This window comes from Pelodiscus sinensis, chromosome 2 (genome assembly GCF_052426305.1).
Source record: "Pelodiscus sinensis isolate ZL-2025 chromosome 2, ASM5242630v1, whole genome shotgun sequence".
NCBI lineage: Eukaryota > Metazoa > Chordata > Testudines > Trionychidae > Pelodiscus > Pelodiscus sinensis.
The window spans coordinates 179,918,088-179,931,527 of record NC_143053.1 but is presented as its reverse complement, the minus strand read 5'-3'; the positions used below and the strand labels follow the sequence as shown (position 1 = coordinate 179,931,527).

Genomic DNA, 13,440 nt, shown 5'->3' with positions numbered 1-13,440 from the left:
TAATTTGTGTAAAATACTATGTAAATAAATGAGAAGGGAAACAAAGGTGCTAGAAATAATAAACTGAGGATGAAATACAGGCAGTCCCCGAGTTACGCGGATCCGACTTACGACTGCAGACCAGGGAGACGCTGAACAAAGCCGCGCAGGACCCGGGGCCGGACCCCCGGCGCCTCTAGCTGATCTGGAAGCGCCGTGGGTCCGGCCCCGGGTCCTCCGCCGCTTTGTTCAGCGTCTCCCTGGTCTGCAGTCGTAAGTCGGATCCGCGTAACTCGGGGACTGCCTGTATTTCATCCTCTTTCGAAAGAAGGCGTTCTTCAATGTAAATAGGGCTTCCTCGAAAGAGAGCATCCAGACTCGCTGGGTGCTCTCTTTCGAAAAAGCGGATTGCTCTTTCGAAAGATCTGCCTGCAGTCTAGACGCGATCTTTCGAAAGAGGCTCTTTCGAAAGATGCTTTCGAAAGAGCCTCTTTCGCAAGAAGCCTGCAGTCTAGACATAGCCTTACTGTAGGTAAAGAAGTTCTTTATTTCACCTTCAGTTTATTACTGAAACTGAAATTATAACCAATATATAGCATTCAAGCAGCCTTCAGAGTACATTTACCGTGCTCTACGTCTGCATTTACCACAGTTTTTGCTAATATTTAGAATAGAACATAATGGTGATAATTTTGTGGTGCATATTATCAAATGCTGACAACTGTAAAACACTGTCAGAGAAGAAAGTTACTAATTTTATCTGAGATGGCATTTTCACAAGATACTGATTTCAAGATCTGATCACCAAGAGTTAAAGTTAATGATCAGACATGAAGAATCATTATACATTATTACCCTTTTTGAAAATTAAGAATATTTGCCTTCTCAACTTCCTTTTTTACCTTGACATTTTTGCACCATGTTCTGCTTTGAGAGTTGCACATACTTTGGCAGAGAGTACACTTGTAAACTAAAGTTTTAAAAGACGAACACCTGATTATTTGGTACACTGAAAGAAAGAATCCTGTGAGACCTCCAACAGTACCAGTCTTTTAAAAGAGACTTAAACATTACCAAAAAACTGTTGGTTATTTGAGACTTGATTATATTTTTCACAGGAGACTTCAGTAATTCTGCTAATAACAGTGTTCTCACTGAATTCCTGTGTGGGTCATGTCAAGGAGCTTACTATTAAGCAGAACTCTCCATTAATACTAAAGGGAAGTACATTTATAAATTGATGACATGGGCCATTCCAAAATTCTCCTCGCAGATCCAGTTATGTATGTTATCCTCTCTTTCACGTAAACATTACAGAGGAGCTATAGTTCAGAGGTGAAAACAGTTACTTCATGGTAGCGTCATAAAGGGTTTTGGAAGCAGCTAACATATAAGGAATTATAATTCTTATCAATATGAAACTACAAAAATAGTCATGAAGCAATACCCATCATGCAAGATTGATTAAGGAAGGGGAAAAATAATGCGTGGACTATAACCCACTCTATAATCTCCATAATCTAGTACAATTTTTCTGGGGAGGAAAAAGAGTTATTTCTAAAGATTAAAAAGTACAAAAGTAATGGGATTGACTAGGATCTAGGACTGATATGCCTTAAAAAATATTGGTTTCCTGGCAGTTGAAGAGAGAGAATCATATTCAGAATAGGAAGCAGGTTTTAGTTGCTAGTGTTTGAACTATTAAAACTTATTTATAAGAATAAGGAATATTAGGAATAATTTAAAAAGGGATAGAGAATAAGTAAGAGTGTATCTTATTGCCTCTGTATAAAACCATGATATGCCCACATCTTGAATACTGTGTACAGATGCGGTCGCCTCATCTCAGAAAAGATATATAGGCATTGAAAAAGGTTCAGAAAAGGGCAACAAAAATGATTAGGGGTTTGGAACTGATCCCATATGAAGAGAGATTAAAAAGACTTGGACCTTTTCAGTTTAGAAAAGAGGAGACTAAGGGGATATGATAGAGGTCTATGAAATCATGATTGGTGTGGAAAGAATGAATAAGGAAAAGTTATTGACTTATTCCCACAATATAAGAATGAGGGGTCACCAAATGAAATCAATAGGTAGCAGGTTTAAAACAAACAAAAGGAAGTTTTTCTTCACTCAGCACATAGTCAACCTCTGGAACTCCTTGCCAGAGGATGTGGTGAAGGCTAGGACTTTAACAGGGTTCAAAAAAGAGCTAGACAGATTCATGGAGGTTAGGTCCGTCAATGGCTATTAGCCAGGATGGGTAGGAATGGTGTCTCTAGCCTCTGTTTCTCTGGAAATGGATGACAGGAGAGGGATTACATGAGGATTACCTGTTGTGTTCCCTTTCTCTGGGGCATCTTCTATTGGCCATTGTCAGCAGACAGGACATAGGTAGATGGACCTTTGGTCTGACCCAGAATGGCCGTTCTTATGTTTTAAAAAAAACAAATTCAATAACTTCCTGTGAGATATTATCTGAATGTAAGATAAATGAAGCAAAACAAAGGTATCTTTGGGGTATAATTAAGTATATGTTCATGAGTGATCCCATATGAATTTATCATAAAAAGGAGCATCAGCAGCATAACTTTTCAGGACTGACCTAATAATCCGAGTCTCACATAATGTTCAGTGTGTATACGGAATTTTCCATTTTCAAAGCACTTTAACTACATTAGCTTTTTAATTCTTACTCAGCTGTGGGGAAGCAGGAGAAAAGGCAGTTACCTGTTCTTTAACAGGTGTTTTTCGAGATATGTGACTCATATCCATTCAAAATAGGTGTGTGTGCCCGCTACATGCACCAGTGCTGGGAGTTTTTTTTATCCTAAGCTATGCCTGTACGCTCTGGGATCTCCAGCACTGCCTATCATGGCGCATGTAAGCCAGGCTATATAGGACACTCCCTGGCCCCTTCCTCCTTAGTTCCTTCTTACCGCCAGTGACTGTGCTTGGAACAGCATGCTCCAAACTTAGCTGTAGCTAGCATTCCCTATTGCCTTGCAAATAATTCTATCATCAGTTTAAGTACCTGTAAATAGTTGAACTCTTGATTCTCTTAGAGACTTTGCATGGTGGGGACGGGGCATGCCCTCTCCTCTGGCTTCAAAGCCTGTGCTCTGTGTCACAGGCCTATGCTAGTCAATGATTCATATGCTGACTGCCTTCGCTTCCTGGGGGAAGGGCATATCTTGGACAAGCGTAGGATTTGCAGGTCCTTCCATTCCAGAACCGTTAAAGAAAGGAGCACTTGACTCGGGGTGCTTCTAATGGAGTCCATTCTTCTTTTGCAAGACCAAAGGTTGTACTTGGCATTGAGCTTTGGTGCACACACCTATGTTGAATGGACATGAGGATGCACTCGAAGAAGAAAGTTAATTTACATGTAGTGCTCTATCCCACTACTACTGTCCCATGGACCAAAATATTTCAAGATCTTAGAGCTCCACTTGTCTTGTGCTAGAAAGCTGAAACCTAGGGATAAGAATCCTCTAGGGTAGGATTTTTAAAGAACTACAGAAGGCCCTATTTTACAGATGGGAAATTGAGAGAGATTTTCCCAAAGTCACAGACAGAATATTACTTCCCAGACCACTAGACCATATGTATAAAAGTGATAAAAATCAGGCACTTGAGTTTATACAATTGTGGGGTAACCAAGTCCTCTGTTTTGCATTAGGATTGTTTTCTTCCCACCTTCATGTGGACAGAAGAACTTTCAGATACATCATTACCAGATCAATACTTCTGTAATTATCTTTACAGATTTGGGTCTCAGAAGTTCTGAACTGTAGGATTAGGCCTTCAATCAATAACACAGTGGCTACGGTTTAGGTATATAGTACATTGACAACTAGCCAGTTCCTGAAGGGCTGGAGGTGTTATCTTGGAGAAATGGTTTCAGGCTTCTGCTGTGAAGTGCATCCAGATCAGGGTACTGAAATGTAATAAACCTGAACTAGTGTAATATCCAATTCCTACTGAGACTCTCCCTTCTCCAAGCCTGTTCAATCCATGTCACATCTGCTTTCAATAACATTTCTAGTACAATTCCTCAAGCCATGAACTACTCTGAGTGACGAGACACATGAAGTATGATAGAGGTGAGAAAGAACTAACATATTCCCAAGTAACGTGAAAAGTAAATGAGAGCGGGTCCTAGCAGACTACACAGAGGAGACAAGATATTTGCTGAGGTGTCCTAATGCAATTTAAAATTTATGATTGTATTTTTGAAAGACAAAGTATTTCAGAGAACTACAAAGTGCATACGACTAATCAAAAACAAAACAAAAAACAAACACTAAACAGCTCCATATAGGACAGGTTTTCTGATCTGCACATACCCATTTGGATGATTTTTACTTAAGTGGGTGGAAACCAACAATGTTTATCAAGAAATTAGAGTGCCTTTTAGAGCCATCACAGTCTAACAAGGAAATACATATGTTGTGGGGTTTATATAAAAATATTTCATAGGTTGCTGTTGTGATCTATAATTTATATGAATCCATAATTTAGGTTGTAATAAAATCATAGAGCTGGAAGAGTCCTCAGGAAATCATCAAGTCCATCTCCCTGCCCAAAGCAGGACCAATCCCAACTAAATCAATCTAGCCAGGACTTTGTCAAGACAAGACTTAAAAGCCTTGAGGGATGGAGATTCCACCACCTCCCTAGGTAACCCATTTCTCCCTCCTAGTGAAATAGTTTTTCCTGATATCCAACTTAGATCTCCCCCACTGTAACTTGAGACCATTGCTCCTTGTTCTGCCATCAGTCACTACTGGGAACAGCCTCTCTCCATCCTCTTTGGAACCTCCCTTCAGGAAGTTGAAACATATAAGTTACTATCAAATCCCCCCTCACTCTTCTCTTCTACAGACTAAACAAACCTAAATCCCTCAGCCTCTCTTTATAGGCCATGTGCTTCAGCCCTCTAATAATTTCGGTCGCCCTCCTCTGGACCATCTCCAAGGCATCCACCATCCTTCCTGAAACTGGGGGCCCAGAACTGGACACAATACTCCATACGTGGCCTCACCAGAGCCGAATAAAGGGGAATAATCAGTTCTCTAGATCTGCTGGCAATGCTCCTCCTAACGCAACCTAATATGCCATTAGCTTTCTTGGCTACAAGGGCACGCTGTTGACTCATATCCAGCTTCTCATCCACTGTAATCTCCAGGTCCTTTTCTGCTGAATTGCTACTTAGCCATTCAGTCCCCAGCCTGTAACAATGCTTGGGATTCTTCTATCCCAAGTGCAGGATTCTACACTTGTCCTTGTTGAACCTCATCAGATCTCTTTTGGCCCAATCCTCTAATCTGTCTAGGTCACTCTGGACTCTCTCCCTGCCCTCAAGCATATCTACCTCTCCCATTAGCTTAGTGTCATCTGCAAACTTGCTGAGGGTGCAATCCATCCCCTCATCCAGGTCCTTAATAAAGATGTAGAACAAAACTAGTCCAAGAACTGATCTTTGGGTCACGCCGCTAGAAACCAAACACCAACCTGACATCAAGCCATTAATCACTACCCATTGGGTCCGACAGTCTAGCCAGCTTTCTATCCATCCTATAGTCCATTTATCCAATCTATACTTCCTTAACTTGCTGGCAAGAATATTATGGGAGACCATATCAAAAGCTTTGCTAAAGACAAGATATATCACATCCACTGACTCTCCTTTATCCACAGAGCCAGTTACTTCATTATAAAAGCCATACTGTTACTACAAAAAAATTGTATTAAAATTATGGAAAAATCAATCCATATGTTCCAGCAAAACGACAGCTTTAAAGTGTTAATGAAATTATTTTTAAAAATAAAACAGAAGGGCTTTCTCTGTATTATGAGCAATCTGTTTACATGAAATATTTTAATTAAGTATAAATACCATTCGCACCAGCATTTAAATATTGTATTAATTTCTAACTTTTCAAGACCAGAATGGGCCATTTTGATATTGTCTGAACAATACAGGCCATAGGACCTCACTCAGTAATTTCAGTGTCTAGCCTGTAAACACATAACCTTTGTTTGAAGTTATATGTCATTATTTATTATTCTTTTTTTATTATTTATATTATTTATACAGCATAACTGGAGGTTTATACAACACAGAAAAAACCTTGCTCCAAAGAGTTTACAGTCAATGGGTCTGGACTTGATGACCTCCTGAGGTCTCTTTCAACTCTAGGATTCTATGAAATTCACAGAATTATGGTAGCAGAAATGACAATTAGTGTTTCCTTAATCACAAAACCAAGTATACTGTTGTTAAATAAGTATTCTGTGCTAGCGAAATGCTGTTACAAATTTCTAGATGCACTTTCAAACAAATATATTCTTATTTAAACACCAAAAATTTCTCACTCCATTTTGTATAGTGAAGCCAAATTCTCCATTCAATACATATTATTACTGAAGTAATGATTTTCATATTTAGGACCAGTCAAGTTGATGAGGCTCCTCATGGGTGTATCAGAAAACCCAGACAGATCACAATGCATGACTGATGCATTTAAACAGTAAAGAAAGAAATTTACAGCTATAGACTGACTGACGCTTTCACAGGTGTGAATAGGAAGGTAGGGAGAATACAAAGCCCCTCCCTTCTTCCTGGATTCTCGTGCAAGGGCCAATTACAATAAAAATCCATGTACTCTGGGCTCTGTACCACCATTCTACAAAGCTGTGCCTTAAAGGTATAATTTAGTTTTCACTTAGTCACTCCTTCAGGAACCGCCAACTTTAATATGGCTATGTAACTATAAACTACAGTACACAATTAAGTACGCTGAGTAGAAAAGCTCATGTTACTATACATGCAGGGGAAAATATTTGCAGTGAGGAGATGCAAAATATAAGAAACACATACCTTGTTCATAAAGTAAAGTCATGTTCATATTTTTCTGAGTCACAAGATTATTCAATAATGCAATTACACTCTGCATGGTATTACCCAGCATACTGTCCTGGTGCTCCTGTAATGCAAAATGTAACGGGAAATATTCAATTCCTTTAAAATTCAATTTAACAATTACAACACAGGGACCATTACAGTACATGGCCTCTTATAAAGGTTGCTTGAAAGGCTATTACCTGCACTAAAACCTCAGATCCGAACTTCATTTGTGACCTTTTATCATAAATGAGTTGAACAAAAACAATGGTTAACCCTGAACTTTTAGGACATTAGGATCTGGATTAGAACTTTACCAACCTCTAATCACCACATGTGCAGAACTGATTTATAGTTTCAATTTATTATCTATCACTTTCTTACTATTCTCATTCTATTTAGCTTTAGTTAGAAGTGCCACAGAAAACCACGAGATCCTTTTGTTATTTAGTGAGTAAATACACCAAGGCAAGAATTTTTATAAATGTAATATGAAGGTTAATAGATAATACATGAAGATACTGTATTTACACATCTAGTTTCAAGATTCTCAATGAGGCTCATTGTTGACAGATTGCTTCAGTGAAGTCACAGAAATAATCTGACTCTATATTGCTAAATTCAACGTGTTCTTGATCAAAAGAAAATTATTTTCTCTCCACTGTCCTTAAAACATGTGGTAATTGCTATCTAAAAGATGTGAAAAACTGTGGTGTGATCAGCAATAATTAGCTTGATAACTAGGAAGTTGGTACAGGAATATTATGAGTTTGTGACATGGACTGTCTCAAATCTGCACCAAATTTAAATATAATGAAAACGTTTTAAATCTTAGTTGGGATGTTCAAGAAACAATAGGCTGAATGTGTGCTCAAGTAAGTTTTATTCCTGAAACTGTGGCTACATGCTTTATTTCTACTGGAAATGGATTATGTGTGGTCTGTTTTTGCTTGCTTCCTGTCTGACATTAGGACTTGGACAAAAGTAAATTAGCTGAATCTGTATTTGTACAAATCTGAAAATGACAATGGGTTAGAGGTAGGGGAATGACTTTAAGAGTATGGTGAAGATGACTTCGGTTCCCCTTAAATACAAGGTTTAATCATGCAATTTGCAACTTGATGCTCTAAGGCAGTGGTCTCCAAACTTTTTACATCCAAGATCACTTTTTAAATGACAGAACAAGCCAAGATCTACCGCCCCATCCTTCCCCTAAGACTCTACCCCTTCCTTGAAGTCCTGCCTCACCCCGCCCTCTCTATTCTTTTTCTCTCCATCACTTGCTATCCCCAACCCTTATACTGCTGCTTTTTTCCCAATTCTTCTGTAGGAAGAGGTTTTTCCAATATTTGGCCTGTCTAGACTGGACCAAATGTCAGAAAAACCCTTCTTTTGGAAGCCCCCTTATTCCGCGTAGAAAGAGGAAAACAGGCATTACCGAAAGAGCATGTTTGCTCTTCCACTAAAAAAAGCGGAAGAACAAATGTGTCCCTGGATGTGGAAGAGTTTTTCTGGGATATCTCTGGAATCCTGAAAAACTCCCGCAGTCTAGCTGTACCCTCGCTGAGTTGAGACAGGATGTGTAGGCTCTGGGGTGGGAATGAGGGATTTGGTTGTGGGAAGGGGTGAGAGGTGCAAACTCTGGGAGGAAATCTGGATGCAGGAAGAGGTGGAGAAGGGAATGCTGGCTCAGGGAGCGGGCTCCAGGCTGGGCAGTGTGGGGTCAGATGGAGGGTTGGGGTACTAAGCAAGCCATAGGCTTGTGCATGTGAGGGTGCAGGAATTTGGGTTGGGGTATGTGAGGGGCTCAGGGCAGGAGGTTCCAGTGTATGATAGGCTCAGATCTAGGATATGGGGAAAAGAAGGAGTGTTATGATGCTGTGGCCAGATGGGGGCTTGGCCCCAATTGGGTTTTTTTTGGCCAGGCTTCATTTTTAAATAAAATACTATGTCAAACACAAAAAGTTTCTACATGGTCTTTATTTATGAGAAGGGTAGGGGAACCTGTTTTGAGTAAGGGGTCACTGACTCTCAGAAAAGTCAGTTGGGGCCACACCAGTGAGATGCAAAAAAATAACTCCTCCAAACCCCCCCAAGTCTCACTAATGTGGCCCCAACTGTGCTGGTGGGATCAGGGGACATGGTACTGGGGAAGGGTGCTAGTCGGTGCTGGGACAGGTGACAGGGTGCCAGTGAGGGCAGGGTTCTATGGCTGGGGACAGGGGAGGTCAGGGTTCTGCAGCAGGGAAAAGGGTGCCAGTGGAGACAGGGTTCTGCAGCAGGGGACAGGGGGCCAGTGGGGACAGCGTCCCCTGTGTCCGCCTCCTCCCAGGACTCCACCACCCCGCAGAGGAGGGAAGCCCTGTTGCACACTTTCTGTGGGGCTGGCGCGTACCTCCTACGGAGCACCCCTGTGGAGGAAGGAAGCCCCGTCGCTCGCCTCCTCTGGGGCCGGTGTGAGCCTCCCATGGATCAGGGAAGCCCCCGCGCATGCCCCCTCCGGGGCCAACTCCCCCCTCCCACAGAGAAGGGAAGTCCCAGTGCATGCCTCTGGGGACTCCCCCGGTAAGCTCCTGGCACGCCACAGACCTGGGGCAAGGAAGCAGCCAGAGCATTCCCATAGCCCCCAGAAGTGATGTACAGCTCAGGACTTCTGTCCAGCAGGAAGCCACTACTACCTCCATTGTCGCTGGAGGTAGGTAGCAGGGCTTCTTGGGGGTAGGAGGAAATGGGGGGCCCAGAATGCCTTGCGATCGACTGGTCGAGGCCTTGTGATCGACCAGTTGATCACGATCGACGGGTTGGTGACCACGGCTCTAAGGCCAGTCTTCCTCTGGAATCCCAGCTAGTTCTGAGGGCCAAGAACAATTTAATCTCATGTACCTCTCTCTGAATAGACATATGTGAACTTCTCTCTCAGGTCTTCTGTTCATCATCACAATATGGTGATATGTCCTACTTTGGACATATTCTTGATGACCATTCAGATATTACATATGGTGCAGAATGCAACTGCTTTACTGTAAGCTTAGAACTTCTGGGTGCAATTCAAAATATTGTCCCTTATCTATAAAGCCATTAATGGCTTGGGTCCCGACTATCAGAGACCACCTCTCTTTCCACATATTACCATTACACATTTAAGATAAGGTGGGGCATTTGAGGGCCTAGATGTAAATATTAGGAAATTAAAGGGGGGTGGAGTATCTGGACTCAAACTGACTTTACTCAAGGGTCTCCTGAATTTTAGGATACAAAGCAAAAACTATTATATAGGCCAATGTATTTAAATGCAATGTTGGAAAGTATAAATCTAATCTAAAAAAATAAAGTAACTAAAGAGAAAAGTGATGTCATACTGAAAAGCAATTTTATTGAAAAGCAATTTTAATATATATTCTTGGGGCACTTGAAATTTTCAGATAAGCATTACTAATACATCAGCAAGATACATGTTCATCTCATACCTTGTCACTGTTTAGTTTATTAGGATATTTTAAAGTATGCTTGGAGCACAATTAATACCCAACAAGATGAATATGTACTTTATTCACAACAAAATTAACTAATGATATATTCTGTAAAAAAGTTCCTAAGAAAAACAAAAATGCAAACTAGTAAAAAGACCACTGTTTATAACACAAATGACCCACACTGTGTCAAGTACTTTCTGTGGAAGTATAATACATTTGTCACTGTGAGACCAAAGCATCATATATTTGATGTAAATAGTTTGCAATCAAATTCACCTTTTAAAATAGGAAGTTGTAATATAGAACTTGGTAGATGTGCAGCATTCCAATCTTTTGCATGCACAAGGTTAGTAGCATTTAAATTAAGGCATATTTCTTTTAGTGGAAATTAATCTACTATATTATACAAGTCTCTAATGAAAGACTGTTGCACAGAGGGCTTTGCTTCCATTAAATCAGTATCAAACAAAGTAATCATACTACAGTGTACACAATTCTAGATTTCAGCATCTAATTCTACGATCTAAGTGAGAAAAAGGCTCTCAAATAAAATATTACTCTAGGTGTCCGGCTTAGAGCAAAACAGTGTATTCAGCTAGATTAATTACGTTTTAATATACATTTATAAAATGAATTATGGTTAAGTCTCATGAAGCCACAGGTATGCCTTACCTAAACTCAGGGTGACACTGATGACCATTACATTAGATTTTTAAGGTTTATGTAGAAAATATTTAACTTCTACATAATCCATCAATGAGCAAAGCTGATCTAATTTGTGTGCATGACACCACAGACTGTGGACTTTTAATGAACAGTGCACTTGACAGCTTTAATAAAACATAGCATTTGCCAACAGAGATAATTAGAACTGAAGCAGCAAAATTGTAGTGTTTGGCAACACAGATGAAACAACTTCATTAAAATGTACAGCTTCGGCAAATGAAAGGCAGGAAAGCACTGGACCCTGAAGAATCAGCCTTCTCAAAACTAATTGCTTCAGTGCTTAAACAGGACAGCTATGAAATACCAAGGGCATAACAAGGAAATACTAGTTTAAAAAATGGCTTTTCAAAGTGCACTGCACTGTATTTAGGCCATTACACATTTTATTCTATTCTGAATGGTTGCGTATGTGTTAATGAAAGAAATCACTCACGCTGTTTTAAAACCAGTTAGGTAAGTACAGTACATTTCTGATAATCTGACACCTTTGGGACCTAGGTGGTGCCGGATTATTGGATATGCTAGAATTCCAGGAGGTACTATAAGGGGGCATACTCCCAACACAACCCCCCTTCCCCCCACCTTATGCTTAGGTCCCGGAGCTGCTGGTACAGCCGTGCATCTCCCTCCGGGCGCTGGGGCACGTGCACTGAGCGGCTGGCTTTTCAACGAGCTGGCCAGGATGCCATGTGCAACCCAATCCCCCTCCCCTCCCTTTCCCTTCCCCAGAGCCAAACACATCCCCTCCCTGCTGTCACCCAATCCCACTTCTCCCCCAAACTTATGTCCGGGTCTCAGAGCAGCTGCCTATGCTCAGTGGCCAGCTGCTAGCACATGCAGGCTGGATGCTGTGTGCACTGGGGACCGTGAGCGGAATGGTGCGGGTCACAGTGGCCTGGCCATGAGAGCGGCTGACCTGAGCAGTTCCGGGTTCCAGTTGATGCCGGACTATTAGGAGTGCCGGACAACTGGATGCCAGACTAATTGAGTTGTACTGTACATTTAAATCAGTTACCTGTGAGTTTCAGCAAAGATGCTATTGTATACATCAATAATAACTTTTTTATTTTTAGTGCATCAGAATTTAAAACAACACACCAAGACTTCAGCAATGTTTGATAACACTGAAACCAGACTTGCAATTGCGATAAAAATTAACTCTCTAGAGACAGCATATAAAATGTACATGACACCCTAAGCAATCATTAGATTGACAGTCTGGACAATAAAATCGCTTTAAGAGTTAACTTTAGAGATATGCTGTAATTAAATCAAAGGATACCATGACATTTCACACAGTAATTCTATTCCACTCAATGAAATTACAGAGGTTAAATGGCAATTATTTTAGGGGCTTTTTTTCTCAAGCCTGTACATGACCAATGAACGCACGTTAGTTAGTTAATACGAAATCACAAGATGTTTTGTTATTTCTTAGAATAAATCAATTGATACATAATTATTATAAAAATGAAATATAGCTAAACTATACTTCCGACAAGTCTGTATTTTTTGTTTGTTGTCAAAAACTCTTGAAAAAGGTGCAGGTTTATATTTTACTGGTCATAGTTTATTCTCTCTGTGAATGTCAATAAGAAAAATGAAACCTCTACATACAGTTTCTATGGAAGAATAAAACTGTGATAGCATTAGTAAACAGTCTATAAGGGACTTTTTCACAAACATATGTGCCATTCTTCAACCATAAAAGTCAGCTAAATGAGAAGCAAGTCAATTCTGCCTAGTTACCCACTTGACTAATCAGGCTTTTAAAGTTTTGCTACTTTTCATCAACACGACTAGTTCACACAAAACTGAACACTGGTAAACATGAATCATAGAATCATAGAAGACTAAGACTGTAAGGGACCTCGAGAGGTCATCGAATCCAGTCCCCTGCCCTCCTGGCAGGACCAAATACTGTCTAGACCATCCCTGAAAGACATTTATCTAACCTACTCTTAAATATCTCCAGAGATGGAGAATCAACAACCTTCCTGGGCAATTTATTCCAGTGTTTGACTACCCTGACAGTTAGGACCTTTTTCCTAATGTCCAGACTAAACCTCTCTTGCTGCAGTTTAAGCCCATTGCTTCTTGTTCTATCCCCAGAGGCCAAGATGAACGAGTTTTCTCCCTCCTCCTTATGACACCCTTTTAGATATCTGAAAACTGCTATCATGTCCCCCCTCAATCTTCTCTTTTCTAAACTAAACAAACCTAATTCCTTCAGCCTCCCCTCATAGGTCATGTTCTCTAGACCTTTAATCATTCTCGTTGCTCTTCTCTGAACCCTCTCCAATTTCTCCACATCTTTCTTGAAATACGATGCCCAGAACTGAACACAATACA

General features: G+C 40.5%; 1 protein-coding gene across 5 annotated transcripts in view; it reads right to left on the bottom strand.

The window, feature by feature from the left end:
• The window catches only part of ULK4 (unc-51 like kinase 4), a 428,077-nt gene that overhangs the window by 150,209 nt on the left and 264,428 nt on the right, over positions 1-13,440 (bottom strand). For all 5 annotated transcript variants that reach the window (XR_012901902.2, XM_006131810.5, XM_025189026.3 and 2 more), the window contains exon 32: positions 6,866-6,971. Coding sequence is in view for 4 of the 5 variants with exons in the window: in XM_006131810.5 (XP_006131872.3) it covers positions 6,866-6,971 (106 nt within the window). In the remaining variant the exon portion in view is untranslated. The remainder of the gene's footprint in view (positions 1-6,865; positions 6,972-13,440) is intronic.